General features: G+C 43.1%; 1 protein-coding gene across 6 annotated transcripts in view; it reads left to right on the forward strand.

The window, feature by feature from the left end:
• Nucleotides 1-22,871, forward strand: part of TCF20 (transcription factor 20) — a 130,017-nt gene that overhangs the window by 80,657 nt on the left and 26,489 nt on the right. For 3 of the 6 annotated variants that reach the window (XM_050982276.1, XM_050982285.1, XM_050982288.1), the window contains one exon: nt 2,299-7,920. In XM_050982276.1, the coding sequence (XP_050838233.1) occupies nt 2,335-7,920 (5,586 nt within the window). In that variant the 5' untranslated portion in view covers nt 2,299-2,334. Of the gene's footprint in view, nt 1-1,552; nt 1,783-2,298; nt 7,921-22,871 lie in introns of those variants that run through there. The other 3 variants (XM_050982292.1, XM_050982298.1, XM_050982271.1) reach the window with 3 other exon arrangements.

The raw sequence follows: 22,871 nt of genomic DNA on the forward strand, positions 1-22,871 counted from the left end.
GTGAGAGGATGAAAATGTTGCTTTCATGAAAAGAGGATGGATGCCAAGCACATGGTAGCCAGGGTGTGCACGCAGTCTCCATGGCACGTGAATGTTGCTGATTGCAGAGCCCCACACTGCTTATCTAGAGAAGCTGCTTTTAACGTCTGCCAGTGGCAGTAGATGTTCTCTTACCTTTAGCTTGATAACTTTCTTCGATGTATGTTTTTTTCCCCTTTTTTTCCTCCCCTCATTTTTTTTTGCCTTAACAGCTAGTCACACAAAAAGAGAAAGAAGCTTGCCTTAGGTATTCCAGTTTTAGTCCTACCCCGATAGGGCTGGAGCTTCAAACTAATAAAACATCAAAAGCAATATTTCAGAAAAAGGAGGAGCTTATCCATAATAAACCTGAACTGGACAGATTGGCACAATGTGGCATTCATAGAAGTGTTATTCATGTGATATATTAGTCTTTAAAATGCTAAAAAAGTGGAAGTTCAGCAAAACAGCAGATTTCTCTTATGACACTTAAAATATAAGATTAAAACAGCAGTAAAATTGATTTCCTAGAAGAAGACAGAACTTGAGGTATTAACAATTTGACAGTTCCCTTTTGATTCTAGTAATATTATTATGTGCATCAATGTGCATGAACCAAGGCTATAACACAAAGAAGCCTTGGAGTTAGAGGAAAGGGGCTGCAGAGACACGCAGTGCTGTGGGGTGGTTTTGGGCCTGTGTGTTCTGTAGCCTACACACACAGATAGTAGAAGATGAAAGGCTCCAAGGATAGAGTCTTCTGTAGATAACATACATGTTAGTTAAAAAAAATAACCTTGGTAGGCAGATGGGAAAAGAACTGGATGCCAAATCTTGCCTGCATCTCATTTGTGTGCCTGTTTTTTGGGGGGTTTTTTTGTGAGCTTGTTTATCTACTTGAACAAAACTTAAGTGCAAAGCTAGAAATTAATTCTAAATGGGTTCAGCTGAACATGGCAAACACAAAACATGGCTAAATATGAAAACATAATGCAGGCAAGTTTTCCAGGAAGTCTCCAATCTGAGGAGTTGGGGTTCTGTTTCCTGGAAAAGTGTGAGCATTGTCTTAACATTCTTTTAAAGGAAGGAGTCTGTCCAGGTGGCTTTATCCATACTTTTTTTTCAGGAAGAGAAAATCACAAGGTGTTTCAGACATGAAATGCTTATGTCATCTGCTAGTTTAGGGGGGTTGTTTTGTTTGTTTGGTTTTGGTTTTTTCTTTTTTTGTTTGGCTTTGGTGCTTAAAGGCAGTGTACATGCACATAGTTGTTCATTTCTGTACTTTTCTTAATGCATCTAGTAATGTGACAGGCTTTTATAGAGGGACTAGCCGGGGTCCCCAAACAATTCTGCAGTCGTGGTCCAATCCTTGGTGAGTCATAATTCCACATACTGAATAATATGTTGAAATACAGAGCAGAGCTCTCCTGGAGTTTGTTTGCTTATGAGTTGCTTATGTAAGTGTAGCTAATCATACACGGTATTCCAGAATATATATTCTGACTGGCAAGTGTTTTCAGTTATGTTTCATTCAAGGTAATATAGAAGTCCTGAGGAATGAAGTTGTAGACTGTTTTGCTTAAATAGAATTAACTTGTTTCAGCTTTCCATCCTGTAAAGCAAAGCAGATGGCTGGAGGGGAAAATGCGATGTCTTGTTTTGTGTTGTTTTTCACCTAGGAGTGTCACTGGAATTACTCAGGAACTGAGGATTGAGTATGCTGGTGCCAGTTCTTTCACACACTCACATGGATCCTTACATTGGGTTGGTTTGAGCTTTGGTCAATTGTACCTTGAGTGTTTGCTTATAGAGATCTTCCTGGTGTGAAACAGGGACCTTGGATATCATTCCTGTGGTAAATCCAAGGGTGGTTTGAAAGCATTGCAGGGTTCTTGTCGTGTCTTTAAGCATGGTAGCAAAATACTTGGATTACTCCCAGTATTAGCCATAGGGAATAGTTGGATGGTGAGGATTGCTCTCATTTGCTTTACAAATATTGTTGGAAGTTTCTCTCTTCAGGGGCACAAAAACACAGCCAGCGAGTAAATGATGATGGGGAAATATTAATGCTGGAAGTGCACTCCAACTGGTAGTAGGCTGGTGCTGGCCTGCATTACCTAGAAGGTTAGCAGGTTGCAAGACAAGGGAGTTGAATATTGATATACCAGGAAGTAGAAGAGAAATACTAAATTTTAATTGCTGTTGAAGCAGGGAAATTGAGTGGGATACTGGTGTGACTGAGAAACATACTTTTTTCCCTCTCTTTTTCTCCATATTTAGGAGGGCTTTCGAGCTACTGCTCTGCTGCTGAACAGCATGCAGTCCTTTCGGGAGCAAAGTAGTTATCACGGAAACCAGCAGAGCTACCCGCAGGAAGTGCATACTTCATCCCGACTGGAAGAGTTCAGCCCGCGCCAGCAGGCCCAGATGTTCCAGAGCTTTGGAGGAGGTGCTGGCAGTGGACGTCGTGGAGCAGCAGGAGCCTCTACAGCAATGCCTGGTGAGAGCTCTGGCCATCAGAGCTACCAAGGTTTCAGAAAAGAAGCAGGAGAGTTTTACTATATGGCTGCCAACAAAGATCCAGTGGTATCAGGAGGGCAGCAGCCGCCTCAGCGCAGGCCTTCTGGACCAGTACAGAGCTATGGGCCCCCTCAAGGGAGTAGCTTTGGGAGTCAGTATGGGAGTGAGGGACATGTGGGCCAGTTCCAAACACAGCACTCGACCCTTGGGGGTGTATCCCACTATCAACAGGATTATACTGGTCCTTTTTCTCCAGGGAGTGCCCAGTATCAGCAGCAGGCTTCTAGCCAGCAGCAGCAGGTGCAGCAGCTGAGACAGCAGATCTATCAATCTCATCAGCCTTTACCCCAGGCTTCCAGCCAGTCTGCTTCTAGCACCTCCCACTTGCAGCCAATGCAGCGTCCATCCACCCTGCCTTCCTCTGCTTCAGGCTACCAGTTACGAGTGGGTCAGTTCAGCCAACACTATCAGCCACCTTCGTCATCGTCCTCCTCCTCTTTCCCTTCCCCACAGCGTTTTGGCCAGTCAGGACAGAATTATGACGGAAGCTACAACGTGAATTCTGGGTCGCAGTACGAAGGCCATGCTGTGGGTTCCAATGCACAGGCCTATGGGACCCAGTCAAACTACAGCTTTCAAACTCAACCGATGAAAAGCTTTGAGCAATCTAAGCTGCCCCAAAGTGGGCAGCAGGGGCAGCAGCAACAGCACCCACCTCAGCACGTAATGCAGTATTCAAATGCTGCCACTAAACTCTCTCTTCAAAGTCAAGTGGGACAGTACAGCCAGACTGAAGTTCCTGTAAGGTCACCGATGCAGTTCCACCAAAACTTCAGTCCAATCTCTAATCCATCTCCTGCTGCATCTGTGGTTCAGTCTCCAAGCTGCAGCTCTACCCCTTCTCCACTCATGCCAGGTGGAGAGAATCTCCAGTGTGGGCAAGGCAACATGTCCATGGGTTCTCGAAACCGGATCCTGCAGATGATGCCTCAGCTTAGTCCTACACCATCTATGATGCCAAGCCCCAATGCTCATGCAGGTGGATTCAAGGGGTTTGGACTGGAAGGACTGCAGGAAAAAAGGCTCACAGATCCAGGACTGAGCAGCCTGAGTGCTCTAAGTTCTCAAGTTGCCAATCTGCCCAACACAGTCCAGCACATGTTGCTCTCAGATGCCTTGGCACCTCAGAAAAAAAGTTCCAAAAGATCGTCCTCTTCCAAGAAGGCTGACAGCTGCACCAACTCAGAAGGCTCGTCCCAGGCAGAGGAGCAACTCAAGTCTCCTATGGCAGAGTCCCTGGATGGTGGCTGTTCCAGTAGTTCAGAGGATCATGGGGAAAGGGTGAGACAGCTGAGTGGCCAGAGCACCAGCTCAGACACCACTTACAAAGGGGGTAATTTAGAGAGACCCAACTCCTCACCAGCACAAGGCTCTCAGAATGAGCCATCAAAACTCAGCAGCAGTCCTGCAGCTAGGGAGGATGTGGCCTCCCCTGATGGGAAGGAATCTGTGGTGGCTGTGGAAAATGCCCCAAAAGTGAATGAAAAGGCAGTTGGGGTGATTGTTTCCCGGGAAGCCATGGCAGGAAGAGTAGAAAAGTCAGGTGGACAAGATAAACCTGCACAAGATGATGCTTCCACAGCCCCTCAGGCACCAGCTAGCACTAGTGGAGCCAAAGAAGCTGGGCATGCAGGGACACAGCAAGAAACTCAAGGAGGAGGTAAAGGGAGCAAAAGTGGCGATAACACTAACCATAATGGGGAGGGGAACAGCCAGCCTGGCCATGCAGTTGTTGGGCCAAATTTTCCTGCAAGAACAGAATCTTCCAAGTCTCCTGGCAGTTTAAGATACAGCTACAAGGATAATATAGCACCTGGTATACAGAGAAGTATTGGTGGCTTTCCACAGTATCCGTCTGGTCAAGAAAAGGGGGATTTTTCAGGGCATAGCGAGCGCAAAGGCCGTAATGAGAAGTTTCCTAGCCTCCTTCAAGAGGTTTTACAGGGGTACCACCATCATCCGGACAGAAGGTATTCTAGGAATGCCCAGGAGCATTCTGGGATGGCTGGGAGTTTGGAGGGAGCCATGAGACCCAATGTTTTAATTAGTCAAACCAATGAATTGACCAATAGAGGCCTCTTAAACAAAAACATGGGGTCCCTCCTAGAAGGCCCTCACTGGGGTCCCTGGGATAGGAAGTCTAGCAGTGCAGCTCCAGACATGAAGCAGATAAATTTAGCTGATTACCCTATTGCTAGAAAGTTTGATGTGGAGTCTCAGTCTGCTGCCCATGAGGCAGGAGCCCTCTCAGAGAGGAGATCAGTGATCTGTGACATATCTCCATTAAGGCAACTTGTAAGAGATCCTGGCCCTCACCCCATAGGGCACATGGGTCCTGAGGCCAGAAGTGGAAGGAGTGAACGTCTTGCCCCTGGCTTGAGCCAGTCAGTAATACTCCCTGGTGGTTTAGTATCCATGGAAACAAAGATGAAAGCTCACAGTGGGCAAATAAAGGAAGAAGATTTTGAACAGTCAAAGAGCTCAGCTAGTCTCAACAATAAGAAAACAGGAGACCATTGTCATCCTGCTGGCATCAAGCATGAATCTTTTCGAGGCAATGCCAGCCCTGGAGCTGCAGTCTCGGATGCTGCTCCAGACTACATGCCCCAGCAGGACAACAGATCGACACAGATGAGACGAGGACCTGGCAGAACTGGAAGGGGTAAATCACCCTCTCAATATCAGGATCTTGCTGATAAGCTGAAAATGTCACCAGGCAGAAGCAGAGGCCCAGGGGCAGATCTGCATCACATGAACCCACACATGACACTATCTGAAAGAGTTAGCAGGGGTTCCTTGCATTCTGTCTACCCTCAGAATTCAGAAGGCCCATCTCTGGCTTCGGCTTATCACACGAATGCTAGGCCTCATGCTTTTGGTGACCCTAACCAGAGTCTGAATTCCCAGTATCATTACAAGAGACAGATATACCAGCAACAGCAAGAAGAATACAAAGATTGGGCAAGCAGCGCTGCTCAGGGTGTGATTGCTGCAGCTCAGCACAGACAGGAAGGAGCAAGGAAGAGCCCAAGACAACAGCAATTTTTGGAAAGAGTAAGGAGTCCCTTAAAAAATGACAAGGATGGAATGATGTACCTTCAAGGTAGCTCTTACCATGATACTGGAAGCCAGGAAGCTGGGCGCTGTGTCATGGTGAGTGACAGTACTCAGAGCAAATGCACCGAACTGAAACATGGCAGCCAGAAGTTGCAGCATCATGAATCTGGTTGGGACCTCTCTCGGCAAACTTCTCCTGCCAAAAGCGGTGGCCCTCTTGGAGCAGCCAACCAAAAAAGATTTTGCCCTCAAGAAAGCGATGGGCATCGACGAGAGGAATCTACAGATTTGCCCAAGCCTAGTAATGCTATGCTTAGGCTCCCTGGCCAGGAGGACCAGTCTCCACAAAACCCATTAATTATGAGGAGGAGGGTCCGTTCTTTCATCTCTCCTATCCCTACCAAAAGACAGCCACATGACATGAAGAACAGTGGCAGTGACGATAAAGGGCGACTGATGACTTCAGCAAAAGAAGGAGCTGATAAAACGTACAACTCCTATGCCCATTCATCTCAAAGCCAAGATGCTGGCAAGTCAGTTGCAAAGGGAGATTCCTTCAAGGACCTGCCAAGTCCTGATAATAGGAATTGTCCTGCTGTTTCCCTCACAAGCCCAGCAAAGACCAAAATATTGCCCCCAAGAAAGGGGCGAGGATTAAAACTGGAAGCTATTGTTCAGAAAATTACATCTCCCAATATTAGGAGAAGCGTTTCTACCAACAGTGCTGAAACTGGTCCAGATACTGTCACTCTTGATGACATCCTGTCCCTCAAGAGTGGGCCTGAAGGAGGAAATGTGGCTGGACATGGACCAGAGGCTGAGAAGAGAAAAGGAGAGATACCAGATCAAGTGGGGCCAGCAAGCCAGGATACAAGTGGTGAAAAAACTGTTCCAAGATCTTCAGAAGAGTGGCAAAGCAGTGAGGATGATAAAAACAAAAAAGAGGTCCTTGAAACCGCCAGTATTGGCAAAGAGGGAGCAGGATCCAGTGCAGCACCACCACCTTCTCAGAAGTCAGGTGGTCAGGGAAGGTCTGATGGATCTGTGAGTGGAGCTGGAACTCTGACCTTTTCTGATTCAAAAACAATTTCCCCTTCCAGTGTGTTCATTTCTGAACCAAATCCAAAGTCTGAGGAAAAAGATGGAGAGGTGACAAACATTTCACCCAAGCCAGATGGTTTCCCTCCAAAGGGATATTTCCCCTCTGGAAAGAAAAAAGGGAGGCCAATTGGGAGTGTGAACAAGCAGAAGAAGCAGCAGCAACAGCAGCAGCTGCCTGCCCCTCCGCCTCCCCCACCAGCACCATCACAGCCTGCAGAAGGGGTGGGTGCTGGTGAGCCAAAGCCCAAGAGGCAAAGGAGGGAGAGGCGAAAACCTGCAGCGCAGCCACGGAAGCGGAAGCCTAGACGGGCTGCTCCAATCGTGGAGCCTCAAGAACCAGAGATCAAGCTTAAATATGCTACCCAGTCTGTAGATAAAACTGACTCCAAGAATAAGTCCTTTTTCCCTTATATTCATGTGGTAAACAAGTGTGAATTAGGCGCTGTGTGCACAATCATAAACGCGGAGGAAGAGGAGCAGAACAAACTGGTGAGGGGTCGGAAAGGACAGAGGTCTTCAACACCCCCTCCTAGCAATGCGGAGAGCAAAGTGCTGCCCACCTCAACTTTCATGCTGCAAGGCCCTGTAGTAACGGAGTCTTCTGTCTTGGGGCATCTGGTTTGCTGCCTGTGTGGCAAATGGGCCAGCTATCGTAACATGGGTGACCTCTTTGGTCCTTTCTACCCCCAGGATTACGCAGCTACCTTGCCCAAGAATCCACCTCCAAAGAGGGCCACAGAAATGCAGAGCAAGGTTAAGGTACGGCACAAAAGTGCTTCTAATGGTTCCAAGACAGATACTGAAGAGGAGGAGGAACAGCAACAACAGAAGGAGCAAAGAAGCCTGGCTGCTCATCCCCGCTTTAAGAGGCGACACCGCTCTGAGGACTGTAGCGGAGCCTCTCGGTCACTTTCAAGGGGAGCTTCTTGTAAAAAGGCAACCACTGATGGTGGCAGTGGTGGTGAAAAGACTCCTTTGGACTCAAAACCGTCTATGCCCACTTCAGAAGGTGGCACTGAGCTGGAGTTACAAATTCCTGAACTACCTCTTGACAGCAATGAATTTTGGGTCCATGAGGGTTGTATTCTCTGGGCCAATGGGATCTACCTGGTCTGTGGCAGGCTCTATGGGCTGCAGGAAGCTGTGGAGATTGCGAGAGAGATGGTGAGTACCTAACCTTGCTATACAACATTATTTTCTTTCATTAGTAAATATATACCATTTGGAATACTGTTTTTCCTTGTTCTTCTCTCATGTCTTAAACAGCCATTTTTTATCTTTAATAAATCTCTAGTGATGTCCTTTTGATGGCCTCATTTAGATCTCTGCCGCACCTGATCAGATAAGATTTTTTGGACATTAAAAAGCTGGGTGCCTACTACCTAGTAAAAGTTCTGGATGTCCAAAGGCATTCTCATGACTACAGTGGTCTCTTTGCCCTTCCTTCTTCTATTTTGTTAGATATTTAGTGTTCTCTAGGGCTTTTCTTGGGAGTCATAGAGTGAAAGGACAAGTGGTAGCAGACACGAATTGCAGCAAAGAAAATTCTAGTTCAATTGGCAAAAAAATTCAGTGAGGGTAATCAGACATTGGATTGAGGGACGGGAAATGACAGAAAAGCTGTGGAATGCCCTGGTTTTGGAGATGCAAAATTTGGTTCTGGGCAGAACCCTAAGCATCTTTACATCTCAAGGTGGATCTACCTTTGAAGTTGGCTCTGCTTTCAGCAGGGGCTCTTTCCAGTGTGAGTTACTCTACACTATAATACATATTACACAACTGTAGGAGAATTTGCAGTCCTTACAAAATAAGGTGGATAGAATTACACAAAGGTCTGTAAGCATTGAGTGAAATATGTATGGATGTAGTATTGATGAGTTCAGCATTCACAAATGACACTGATAATTTATTTTCTCCAGAGCGTGAGTATACAATGAGTGAGGAGAAATAGGTAAAATTAAAACAGGGACAAAGGAAAAACTTTATTCACAACTGCCTGATTGTGTATGGACACACTGACTGTTCTTGATTTCCTGAGGCAGAAGCTGGTGCTTTAAAACTACAGTAATGTGCCTTGCTTTGCCATCGTCAGTATCCTGCACTGCTTCTTTTATGGTTATCTTTTTTTTTGTATTGTTCTCTGTCCTGGGTCAGACCATGGAAGAGGCATAGAACTACTTTTTCCTGTTGCCTTCAGGTTCTTCCTTTTCTAAACAGTGTTGGGATCCAGTTTTTATCTTCTTTCCTCTGTATTGTTACATACAGTGTGTTTGTTTCTCCCCATGAGCTTTTTCTCTGCAAGTTTGATTCCTGGCTTCTTCTAAATTTTCACTCAACTGTTCTTTGACAGTAATTACATGCTTCTCTGCCCTAACTTGATTTGGCTTGCATTCTTGTTTCTAGTCTCTCATTAAACATAGTCAGTTAATTTCATTTGGTTTTCATTGAGCCATGCCTGTGTGCTTGTTCTGATGCAACTGCTGAATTTCTTATCTCTGATAATTGCAAGGTTTCTTTCAGGTTCTCCACCACCGTTTGGATTCTACTTGCAATGTGGCCATGCTTTCATTTGTCTGGTAGTTCACCAGTATTTTGAATTTGTATCTCTCCAGCCTGATTTTCCCTTTTTACTGTGTGTAAGGTGTGTCTTTCACTTGGGATTCTGGTTTTCCCAATAGCAAATGCATTTTTTACAAGTTCTTGAACCGCTTGAGTTATCCTCCAGTGATCCTTTTTGTGTCCCTGTTTGTGCAAATGACATAAGCCCAGCTGTGCTATGACATGCTGTGTTGAGAGGCTCTAATCAAACTTGTTCAATAATAGCAGCCCGTTATCCACATTTTTATGTGGGTTTTTGCATGTTGTTTGACGTCTAGTTCTTTCTCTGCATGGAATCTTTGACTTTCTGATTGAATATGCTTTGGCTTACCCTTTAGCACTTTCTTCCAACTGTTACAATCATCTCCTACTTACAAGTAAAAAGTTTTTTTTCCTCTTCTTCTTAACCGTTTCATCTGCCTTTATGGCACGTTACAAAAATATCTCCTTATCTCCCTTGAACTTTGTATTCTTTTCCTCTACCTCTTTCCCTCAATCAGTTGCTCAACTCCTCTGTCTTTTCTTTTCCTTCATAATGCCAGTAGAAATAAGTGCTTCTTTTTAAAAAAAAAAAAAAAAAAAGTACAAAATGCTCGTGGCCTCTGTTGCCTTCGCAGCTACCTCTTAATTTACTTTTTCTTTTTTCATCTCAAAGTTCTCTGAGTGCATTTTTTGGGGCTCTTGTCCTCCACTGCGGCTTCAGTTGTGCTCTACTGCAATTGTAATCAGTGTTTACGGTGATCTTTTCCCAGTTAAGGTTCAGATCCAGTGCCTAATTTTCCATTTTTCAGTCAACTACATTATCACTATCAGCTGTGCTGCTTTTGAAGTGTTGTTCTACCTTTGTTTCCTGCCTGTGTCTTTTGATTACCTCCTTACTTTCCTTTGTATTCTTCAGAGAGGCTGTTTTTCATTACTTCATGGTTTTTTTGTGGGGCTCACTGAAGTTTGCTTGTGCTTTTTTTTAATCCTGGAATAGCATGCTTTTGTGTAGCTTTTGGTAACTCAATCACTTTCTTCCAGAGTCTCGTAGAGCTTCCTTTTTTCTCCAGATTCATGTTATTTTGACACAAACTTAAAAATTGTTCTTGAATTCATAGTGAGTTTTCAAAATCTCACTTTAAAACATGGCTTTTAATCTACATCATCCTTAATCCTTTGTCTGTCATTTTATTCTGATTTTCATGTATCTCAGATTCACAATCTCATTTGATTTTAAAATTATTTCTTCTTAATCCTTCCTATTTAAGGCTGCAAGAAATACTGCTTACTTTTGGTACATGATAAGTAATATGTAGTCTTTCACTGCTCTCCACTATTCTGTCTAGATCCATTTTTTTCTGTTCATAAGACTGAACTTTCAGAGTCAGGGACAATTGTCTTGTGTGCACATTTTGTTTTGTTATAGAGTCATAGAATGACTTGAATTGGAAGTGACCTTAAAGATCAAACCCCCTGCTGTGGGTAGGGACACCTTCCACTATACCAGGCTGCTTAGTGCCCCATCCAGTCTGGCCTTGAACACTTCAAGGAATAGACTGTCCACAGCTGCTCTGAATAACTTGTTCCAATGCCTCACCACCTAAAGAATTTTTTCTTAATATCTAAGTTAAACCTACTCTTAGTTTGAAGCCATTCACCCTTGTCCTGTCACTACACATTGTTGTAAATAGCCTCTCTCTTGTATGTTGCCTTCAGGTACTGGAAGGCCACAATTAAGTCACCCTGAAGCCTTCTCTTTTCCCAGTTCTCTCAGCCTTTCCTTGTAAGGAGAGATGCTCTGTCCCTTTAATCATTTTGGTGGCCTCCTCTGGACTTGCAAAGACTTTTTTGGTCTTTTTGCATAGACCAGAAAAGGTCTATGTCCTTTTTTTGTGCAGAGGACCCTAGAGCTGGATGCAGCACTGCAGGTGGGGTCTCACCAGAGCAGAGCAAAGGGCAGAATCCCCCTCCCTCATCCTGCTGCCCATGCTCCTTTGGATGCAGCCCAGGGTACAATTGGCTTTCTGGGCTGAGTGCACATTGCTGGGTTGTGTCCAGCCTCTTGTCCTCCTGCACTCCCAAGTCCTTCTTGGCAAAGCTGCACTTGATCCCTTCATCCCCCAGCCGGTGTTGATACCAAGGTTTGCCCCAACCCAGGTGCAGCACCTTGCACTGGGTCTTGTTAAGCTTCATGAGATTTCCATGTGCCCACTTTTGAGTCTGTTCAGATCCCTATGGCTGGCATCCCATCCCTCAGGTGAGTGAAGAGCACCAATCAGCTTGGTGTTATCTGCAAGCTTTCTGAGGGTGCACTTGATCCCTTCACCTGTGTCATTAATGAAGACATTAAATAACTCTGGTCCCAGAATAGACCCCTGAGGGACACCACTGGTCACTGATGCCCACTGGGACTCTGAGGTGTTGATCTCTACCCTCTTGGTGCACCTGTCCAACCAATTCCTCATCCATCTAATCTATCAAAACCATCACTCTCCAGTTTGTGGAGAAGGGTGTTGTGTGGACCTGTCAAAAGCCTTAAATTTCAAAAGCATTACCTATAAATCACATCCTCACCCTTTCCTAGGGAGGAAGGAGTCACTCCATCACAGAAAGCCACTAGGTTGGTCAGGCAGGACTTGCCCTTTGGTGAAGCTGTGCTGGCTGTCTGGAATCACCTCCCTGTCCCCTGTGTGCCTTAGCACAGCTTCTAGGAGGATCTGTTCCATGATCTTCCTGGGCACAGAGGTGAGGCTGACAGGTTGCTAGTTCCCAGGGTCTTCCTTTCTGCCCTTTTTACAGATGTGTACAATGTTTCCCTTTTTCCACTCACCTGGGGTTTCACTGACTACCAACTTTTGAAATACCATGGAGCATGGTTTAGGAATTACATCAGCAAACTCTCTCAGGAATCTCAGATACATCTTTTCAGATCCCATAGACTCCTGTACGTTCACATTCCTTGGGTGTTCATTAACCTGATCTTTGCATACAGTGGGAGGAGCACTTGCCTGCCCCAGTCCCCAGCCTGTCATCCATCCACTTGAGAGGTGTGGGAAGAGAGGTTGCCATTGAAGACTGAGGCTAAAAAGTTGCTGAGTACCTTAGCCTTCTCCTCTCTGTTGTTTGCCAGCATTGTTTATGGTAGGGAATACACCTTCTTTGTCCTTCCTTTTCTGGATAACCTACCTATAGAAGACCTTCCTGTTATTCCTTGCATTCCTTTTCAGGCTCAGTTCCAGCTTTGCCTCAGCCTTCCCTAGACTATCCCTGCACAACTGAACTTCATCCCTATACTCTTCCCATGTTACCTGTCCTTGTTTCCACTGCCTCTGTCTTTGTTTCTTTCCCTTTAGTTTGACCAGGAGTTCCCTACTCAGCCATCCAGTTTCTTGCCTTCCTTGCTCAGTTTCTTGCTTCTGGGAATTGCTAGCTCTTGAACTCTATGAAGACTTCCATAAAAATCTGCCAGCTCAGTTCTGCTCCTGTGTTCCTGAGGGCAGTCTCCCAGGGTCCCAGGGTACCCTGTTGACTATCTCCTTGAAGAGCTGGAAATTTGCTTTCCTGAAGTTCAGGGGCTTAACTTTGCTCCTTACCTGACCCGTATCCCTCAGCACTGCAAAATCCACGAATGCATGATTGCTCCAGCCCAAGCTGCCTCCCGTCTTGACATTCCCAATTAGTTCATTTACACTGGTGATCATCAAATCTAGTATCAAGTTCCCTCTGGTAGGGCTGTCACCTGGCTCAAGAAGCTATCTTCCATGCATTGCAGAGTCTCCTGGACTGCCTGCAGTTTACCTTGGTACTTTCCCAGTAGCTGTCAAGGTGGTTGAAGTCCCCCAGTAGGTTTGGAGTGTGTGAGCACGGTGCCTCCTGTAACTGGGGCAGGAAGGCTTTGTCAATAGGCTCCCCTTGGTCAGGCAGCTGTAGCAGACCCTGGCTGCATTGTTCCTTTTGTTGCCTCAGTGTCTGATTTTTTTACCCACAGTCTTTCAGCTTCTTCATGGCTGTTCTTCAGAGACAGCTCTTCACACTCAGTGCGCCTCTTGACATAGAGAGCAATCCCTCCACCTCTCCCTCCTTTCTGTCTCTTCTGAACAGCTCATAGCCATTGATAGTCACATTCCAGTCACACAATTTGTCCCACCAAGTTTCAGTAACGGCAACAAGGTCATAACTGTCCAGCAGCATGGTGGCATCCAGCCCCTCCTTTGGTTTGTTGCCCATTCTGTGTGCTTTGGTGTAAAAGCACCTTAGCCAGGCTGTTGGCTGCATCACCTTCCCAGAAAAACACCCTTTAATTCCTTTGAGATATTTCCCTGCTGGTATCCCTGTTGGCTTCTGTTACCTCAGGAGTCCCTGGCTCACCTCTGTAAGACTCCAGGTGTGCCCCAGTGTGGCCAGCACATTTCAGAGTCAAGGGCAGAGTGCTCTCACTACCACCTTGTTCCTCTAACCTTTGCATCTCATCCCACAGCTTGCCAAAAACAAGCCTAATACTGTCCCCCTCCTGAATCAGAGTTTAAAGCTCTGTATTGTGTCTCATGCAAACACAGTATGCTAACATGATGCTGGGCTCCTCTGTATAACATCCTCAAGTGTAATCCATTTATCACCCCTGTGACATATAATGGAAAAGGTTTTCTTCTAGCATTTTTCTTTTCCTATTGTAGCAAGCTGTTGTGCTGGGTTCTCCTCTGGAAGCCGTGTAACCTCATCCCTTCAGTTCACAGAGGGTTATGTGCAGCACTAAGATGGCCATGGGGTATTCAGAGGTGTGCCTGCCAGAAGCCATCCCCAGGCAGTGGAAAGGCTCTGTTGAGCTCAACTCTCCTGCCCTGCTGCCTGAGGAAAGCCTTCTGGCTCACACAGCTGACTTCCTATGCTTGTTGCATATGCTTTTTCTTTACTACCTCTGTGCTTTGCAAGTGCATTTTCTCTATTTTCCTCTGACATGCAGTTCATTAGTGTTGCTGTCGTGGAAAAGCAGATGTGCAAATCAAGTAGCTGCTTCTTACCAGGAAAAAGTAGAGAGATGTGTGCACAGGCACACAAGAATGTAGCTCTTGGATTTTGTCTAAGGAAGGACATTAGCATATGGTATATGAAGGGTCATGATCCTGGAAGTGAATAATTCATGTATGTAACCCATTCTGTGCAAATTAAATATTCCCATAACTAAAATTACATAAACTGTCTGTGGTACCAACAGGGTAAATATGCACCAATTTAAACTGAATCCATACAATTAAGTGAGTTGAAATATTTTCTTTAGACACCTCGCTCAGTTGCTGTTTATGCAGCACTCTAGTATAGAAATAGGAAACTTAAACCTCTAGTCAAAGGCCCTTGATGTAGGTAGTGATAAAAGTAACCCATCCTGTGTTTCTTCTTCTCACACAAGCTCACCTATTTTTTATCACATGAAAGCTCATTATAGATTTTTTTCCCCTCCTGGACACCTATTTCTCACATGCTGTGCAAGATCAGAAAATAATTTTTCTTGCCAAATTGTTTCTTGTATGAATAAATGTCTGTCTTACTGCAGTTTTTTTTGCAACTGCCCCATAGTCAATCTCAAGAAAGGATTTTTATGTATGTGAAGGTGCTCAAAGATCAAATTGTACCGGATGCTCAAGAAGAATTCCTGAGAAGGTGTTATCTTAAAAAGGTTTATCAAACTGTGAAGTGACTCTCCAGAGCTTTGAGCTTTCCATAAAGTCTGTTTTCACTCTGGACTGAAAATGGTGTGTGTTATTTGCTAAGCAGCAATCAGGTGGTTTCCAAAGTGCTAGAATCTGCCTTTATGGAAGGCAAAAAGGTGTTCCTTTTACTCTGGTCACTCTGCACTGCTTTTTAGTTCTGAGAATGTGATCCAATTAATTGGGCTGCTTCAGATGCAGAATGACTTAATCCTTCTCCTTATTTTGGGCTCATATAAGATACCCCAGCAGATGAGCCTAACTGCCAAGGAGTCTGTCTCCCTCATAAACTGTTAATGCATAGTGATGGTGCTAAGTGGCCTTCTTGCAGTTAGATTTTTTTTTTTTTTTTTTGGTCCAATGCCGAGGAAATCTTGAACTGAGAAAATGCCATCTCCTTAGTGCTAGGTGATCCTGTTGCTTATAAAATGTTTTCTTTCAAATACTTTAGGTGGCCAGAAAGTTTCCTGTTTTGTCAATTTTTTCACCATTTTTCTGTTAATGAGAAGTTAATTTCCATGTAAGATGAAGTATTGGTTACCTTTGGAACTGGAAGAATTATGGAGTCCCTTTGGTAGTTGTCAGCAGTTTTAATGTTCAGAAGAATTGATGGTCTTTATTCTCAGTATTAAATATATGTAGCTGTAAATGAAGAGAAGAACAATGCAGAGAACATTCTTTGTGTTAAGTTGAATCCAAGATAGTTCAGCTATTGTTTTCTAAAAAGCTGTTCACTAGGAAGTGGTATGCTGTTTCTTACAGGGCTTTTTTGTAGGACATGTTTTTTCCCAAGGCAGAGGCTCTGGCCTAGCACATGTGTTACTTCTGGTTAGGGTGGGGGTTTTTGTTTGTTTGTTTGTATTTTTTTTCTTCTTCTACCCCTGCTCTTATCCGGATTGACCTTGCTGAAGATAAATGTAGCTTGTGTTCCTGCTGAGAGTGTTCTGTGAAAGGAAATCTTGTTTATCCCCCTTTTAAATATCTCTTTTAAAAGGAGTAAAAAACTTAATGCTTTTCTTGTCAGTCTCTGCATCTCTCCCAGCTTTAGAAGTGTTTTAATCCTTATACATGGAAAGGAGTCCTTGGAACCTGTTTCCTTTGTTGCTCCTTATTGAAAAGATCATCTTGTATTTCAGTCCGGTAAACTTTGGAGTAACAAATGGGGAAGGGTGAAACCTGCCCATGATCTACAGTGGAGCAGAAGAGTCTGTGTTTTCTCTCGCCAGTCTGTAATTTTGTATGTCCAGCTCTCCATGGATTCTCTTTCAAAGCCTGTTCTTCATGCAAAATGGAGAAATCTGCCTGCTTCATGACTCTTAACAGGCCTGTTTTGAAGGTCTGTTAGACTTTAGTGATGAGAAGTTTAGCACCTAAATGCCTGAAGTCTCTTTCTCTTCAGCTTGATACTAGATATTTGAATTTTTCATGACTATTATGCTGTTAGCCTTGTGCCTCATGTTGCAAGTGTGTCTTTGTTAGTTTTAGAGGTAGGTTTGCATCTTACCCATATTTCGCAGAGAACAGCTCCTGGTTTTGCACAGATAAGTTATTCTTGACTTAAGACTCCTGATAGTTAAATCTTCCACCATATATTATTTTGAAAGGAAATTGCCTTTCTATAATACTTTGTTTACTCTGATGCTTTAATAGAACCATTTTCTTTTGTTTACCTCTACCATTCTGGACCCTAGCTGTAAATTGGGTAAAGAAAAGTGCCTGGAGGGATCACTAGGATTTAATCTATTTATATTCTCAAATTTGGGAAATCAAAGCCTAACAGTAAAGCTCCCACGCTCTGTAAGTAATTGCTTATAAAAGGTTCCTGTCTGCATAGCTAATCAAGTGGCTAAGCCAGGGAATTGGTATGAACTGGGAAATTGTGGCAGGTTAGCTGCCTTTGGCAAAACAAAGCAAAACAGTTTCTAGGCCCAGAAACCTGACTACTGTACTACCATGCAGGTATAAAGGTATCAGTTCATTCTGAATGTCTCATTTGGCACAGATGGGCTCTCTTATCCCTAAGCCAGACCAGGAGGGAGTTGCTGTCATGAGGTGGGATCCTGCTTTATCCTCTTTGTGAGCTGCTTGCTTCCACTACTTCACTTGCACTACATCTACCACCTGTGCATTTGCACACTGGGCTGATTTGTAGCCAGCAAATCCATCAGAAGACTAGCTTGGGGTGCGGGAATCTTTATGCCAGATCAGCCATGTGACTCAGATTACCCTCTGAACCATGTTTGCTGCATCTGACAGGGAGTGTCCTTTCCACTGGTGATGATAACCATTAGATCAGTTCAGCTGTAACATAAAATTGTGCCCAGGTGCCACCAGCACTTGAAAGGGTTTCAGGTCTATGGTACTACTATTTAATAGTGTTTGGAGAAGAATGTTAACATTTTATTCATTGTCTTTCTTTGTAGAGAAGAAAAACATGCAGAACCTAGTAATCTTTTTCTCCCCCAACCTCAAACCCACTCTTCCCCAGCCCCACAAACCAAAGCATGAAACAAAAAAAAAACCCTCCAGTGGAATTCTGTGTTAGGTCAGGGTTCAACTGAAATAATAATCTGTTGCTTCAAAAATAACATGCCTGACAACACACAGGAAGGAACAGTTATATTCCTACACCTGGAGCTGTGTTAGTAGGGACACATTTCAAGAGTAGGAAGAAGTGACACTGCAGCTTTTTAATTTTTCACTGTGAGGAAAGGGAAACCAGTGGCAGATACAAAATTACTGCCAGCAGTGGTTGGAAAAGGGGTGTATTGAGAACATTGTTTGCTTGTTTTTATCTCTGGAAACAGCTTTTACTATGGTTTAGCCCTTCAAATGAAGATTGCCACAGAACCTTGAGGCACTTTCTACAGTTCCCCTAAAGTGGCTGAATTCCTGGTTTTCACTGACAGACTGTGGCCAAATACCTAGTTATCTGAGCTGGAAATGTGCACACTAGCATAATACTCGTTTTCATTCCTCAGGAAATGGCAGCATCTTTAATATTTTTCTGCAGTGTTACAAAAATAAGAAGCATGAAATTTTGGGTGGAGGAGAAATTCTGAAAGACAGCTGAATGATGAACTTCAGATTTGGTTTTCTCAGAAAAGCATTGCCATCTGCTGTGCCACTGAAACTCTGTGCTGTCATGACTCCTGCTCTGTAAGAGTAATCCTCCACAGGGAGGAGAACCTGGGAGGAGCCCCTGTTGTATCTCAGTTCACTGCCTTCCTCTCCTGGGGACCTGGAAGTGTGAATCACTACTGCTGCAGCACTTGGTAGCTTACAGCAGCTCTGTGCATTGGTACCACAAGCCTTAAATGCTAAAAAGCTGAGCAGATAGAATCCACGTGCACATGTCTGATGCAAATGTTTCAATATCTTAAATTATCAGAAGCCAGTAATTACATTTGTGAAATGAAGTTGGTTTTCTTTAGCTTTGCTGGGAGTAGAAGTGAGGTGAATTTCGTGCAGCCTATTGGTGATTATGGACTGAAGATTATAGGAAGCACATTTTAGCACATTTTAGTTGTGATCTTGAGAATAACATTGATGCTGGTAAGAGGAAAGATTCCAGTATTGACCCCTTTATAATGGGGAAGAGAGAAGATGCAGGGAAGTACTTTTTGTGCAACTTTATTAGCAGACTCCTTTGTCATTAATTTATCCCAAAGTTACAGGCATTATGTCTGTGCTTGCATGTGGTTTTATATTTTACTGTTTGTCTAGCATGTGGAGTGAGGAAAGTGGAAAATAGATTTACTGACAATGGAGTGTTGGGAAAGAATAGGATGTTTACCCACTTCCATGAGTTGTAGCCAAGAGCACTGGAAACTTGTATGCAAAAAGCAGCTTGCTCATTCCACAGCTGCCTTTCTGTAAAGCATCAGGGATCCTCATAATTTCTGTACAGTTTTAATTTAAAAATACATTTAAGTAACTTAATTTTGAGGAAGCTCTTCCAAATGTGAATGGAGCCTTCTCTGTGCAGGAGATTTCTAGACAAAGCTTTAGAGCTTTTTGTCTGGCTTATCCACAAGCTCACACAGTCTTTTTTTTGGTAAGATTTCAATTGCCTGTTACCATAGGGGTGCCAAACTCTTACTAAATTTTCAATGGTGAGTGAATGCAATCCATTTATATGTCATTTTAGCTTGAATCTTTTAAGCTGTGCTGGTAAAAAGCTTATTAAGATTCCCCAGAATTTTGGAGGAGAGTTGTTCCATTGTTGGTGTTTTGTTTTGTTAACTTAAAATAAATTTTTTAATTAAAAAATAATTTAAACTTAGAAAAATACTTTAAAAATTAAAATTTAAAACTTTAAACGTTAAAATTTAAAAACATTAAAAAATTTTAAGCCAATTTTTCAAACTTAGACTATTTCCAGATGGATTGTTACTTCAGTTGTATTCCTTTTGCTTTCTTAGAAGAACACTTCTAGCAAATTAGTCCATGCCTCTGTATTTAAAATGGTGTATATTTGTTTACAGTTGGGCAAAAATGCGAACTTAAACGTATTTTTCCTGATTTTTTGAAAAAAAAAATATTTTTTCATAATTCATCTGTCTTATTGATATTGAAAATAAGTCAATTTCTGAAGGTAAGAATTCATTACTTTCCTTTAGATAATATTTAGTAGATTATTAGTTTTGCGTTCTACCTTTCATATGACCTTTTTTAATAAAAAAATCTACAATTTTTTAATTTCATTTTTAAAATAAGCATTAGATTGAATTCTTTGATCACTGAATAAGCAAGAATAATGCTTCAATTATACTGGTGTTTTACTATTCATAATAAAGGAAAGCTCTCCAAGCATGGCAATGCAAACCAAGTTCATAAAAAGTTATCTACACAAGGCTTTTTGCCAGATTAGGATAGGAATTCTGCCGGCAAAATTGGGACACTTACTGATGGTGGTATGAAATTACTTTAAAATCATGAATTCACAGGATGATTTGGGTTGGAAGAGACCTTACAGGAATACTTCCATGAGACCAGGCTGCTCAAAGCCACATCCAGCCTGGCCTTGAAGACTCCAGGGATGTGGGGCATCCAGAGCTTCTCTGTATAGCATCCCAGTGCTTCATCCTCACTGTAAAGAATTTCCTCCTAATACCTGCTTTAAACCTCTCTTCTTAGTTTAAAACCATTCCCCATTGTTCTGTCACTCTCTGTCCATGCTGAAAGTTGCTCACTATCAATTTTATAAGCCCCTTTAGGTGCTGGAAGGGTCTGTAAGGTCTCCCTGAAGCCTTCTCTCCGGACTGAACAACCCCAGCTCTCTCTGTCTTCATAGCAAAGGTGCTCCTGCCCTCTCATCATCTTTGTGGCTTGATAGAAAGCAGGTTTTAAACTTTCTTCTTTTCAAAAGTAGATTTCAATCTGTCCATTAAAAGCCTAGTTATATAACCTCAATATATTTTTTAATTAGAGAAATATGTTCTGAAAGAGGTTAGATTAATTTCCCTAGATTTAGAAAGATGAGTAAAAATAAAACTGAAGTATGATGAGTATTCATATAATAATTTTAGAAACTACAGCAAAATTATAACTAGTTTTTTTGCCTTAAAGAATGTTACTCTACAGAGACAAGAACTGGAGAAAAGAAGCTCTTTCTGTGCAGCACATTGTGCCTGAGGTTATGGAAGGAGCCAGAAGAGTAGTTTGAGTTTTCTGAATCGTAAACCCAACCTTCTTAGCTAATTTATACTATGCTGCTCTTATCCTGTTGTGCTCTGGCTAGCTTGTTGGCAGAGGAAATATTTTTCAAACAATTTTATACACTTAGCTGGACTCTGTGTAGAGGATAGTCTTCATGGATGGAGCACTTTGGCAAAAAGTTATTAATAAGCCTTTATTGTTATGGATTGGATCCCAGCCAGCTGCTTAGTGATTAAAGTTTAATTGCATGATGATTAGTTTTCATTAGTAAGCAATTAGCATTGAACAGCAGTCTTGTATTGCTAAAGCTATGGGTAGGCATAAGTGGCTAGAGCCATGTTGAGGGAGAAGGTCTGTAGCTGAAGATGTGGGCACAGAGCTGTTTGGAATATGGGAATAAGGATTCTGAGGTTAGTTGACCTCATCAGCTTGTTCCTACTGCAGCATTAAGCCAGGAGGCTGGATGGGAGCGGGGAATGGAGCAAATGTCCAGAGGAGCACAGCCTGCACATTGGGCACAGGGGACTGGCTGTGGATTAGCCCGAGTGTAGGGAGTTCACAAAATAATCATCATCCTGAAAAGTCCCTTTGAAGGTCTGAGTTGCTCCAACAGTAACATTGGTTTTAAGAGATTCGTCCCTCTCCTTGCCACAACTAAAACTCCTTTTTCAGAATTCCCCTCTGAATTGGTGAAATTCCTTTTTTTCTTTGATAGCAGCCCTTGATTGTTTTGTGCCACTGTGGGGTAAATTAGGAGAAAGATGAGTGCAGGGCAAGGGCTGGGGGAAGTGAAATGGATGAGGGTAGAGGGAGGTAGGAGTGTAGCAAAAGGTCAAGGCTTCTTTGTGTTAGAGGTACAAATGAGTGAAGAGTAAACCATTTCTGCTTCACTGAGGAATCTGTTGCGAAGATGAAATATGGTGGTAATTTCATCTAGGCTAAATTAGGCTTGTTAGAAGCCATTCTTCTTGTCCACACCTCCCCTTCTCCCAGCAGTAGTACTCTGTGACTGAAGCAAGTTAGGTGGGTGATCTAGGTGGCAAATCCCTCCCTCACCCCATTCACATTTTAATCAGGCTAATTTTTGGCTGGACTGGCTTTTTTGACTTTGTGCCAATATTGATACAGAGAAATGCTAGGCATAGGAGGGGGCTGCAGGCTGTGCAAGAGCAAACTCAGGTCTTAAAATGATTTGGAAGTGGGGAGCCTGGTCAAGATCATGACTTCAGATGAAAAGTTCTTCCAAAATGATATTAGTAATTATGCAAAGTAGTAAATTTTAAAAAAAGAAAAAACAGAAAAGAACAGTTTAAAGACTGTCTAAGGTGCTTCTCAAATGTATGTTCTTATTACTGATGTCAAGTACATCCATCTCATTGTCTACACATAGGAAAAGATGGTTTTCTTTATTATGATGATCCCATGATTCAGAAGCAGGGACTGGATGCTCCCTTCCCCCCCTTGCCTACTTTGCCAGCTGGAGTAGCCTACACCAGACATTTCCTTCCAGTTAAAAGGTCTCAAGTAGCTACAGTTTGTTCTGAGAAATTCTGACAGTGCTCAGTGCGTGGCTTTAATGCTGTAGATCTATTTAAGTTGTCTTCAGACCTGCCATAGGAGGCAAAATACCAGGGTAGGTACCTGGTCTGAAATTCCAGCCCAAGACACAAGGCACTGCTGAGTGGCAAAGCCTTCCCAGGGCTCTGGGTGTTGCAGCTGCACTGTTTACCAGCAGCAGCTCAGGTGGTGACAAAAATAGATTGCATATGCCTTCCTGAGGTCTGGCTGCACAACTGATTGTAACAGAAGTACAGTCAGGTCTTATATCAGCCAGCTGATTGTTGCCTGGGTCATAAGCTTTCCTTCTGTTTGAGAAAATATTAAAAGTTGATGTTAAAATCTGGTTGTGCTGTCTTCATTTACTAGTGATTTTTTCCCCCATTTCTATCTTGCATATTTTCTTTTGATTTGTGCTTACAACTAGGAGACTTAACTCAGCTATATTTCTTTTTCTCATGGCTACTCATTTCACAACATGGTTTTGTTGTTACTTTGCACTAGACTGCTATTAATTGCAGCTTTTCTTGTGCTTCCAAATCCTTTATTCTTACTGAGAACTCACGCTTGCTAAATATCTGAAAGTTATTGATGATTAAAGGCAACTGACCAGCT

This window comes from Serinus canaria, chromosome 1A (genome assembly GCF_022539315.1).
Source record: "Serinus canaria isolate serCan28SL12 chromosome 1A, serCan2020, whole genome shotgun sequence".
NCBI lineage: Eukaryota > Metazoa > Chordata > Aves > Passeriformes > Fringillidae > Serinus > Serinus canaria.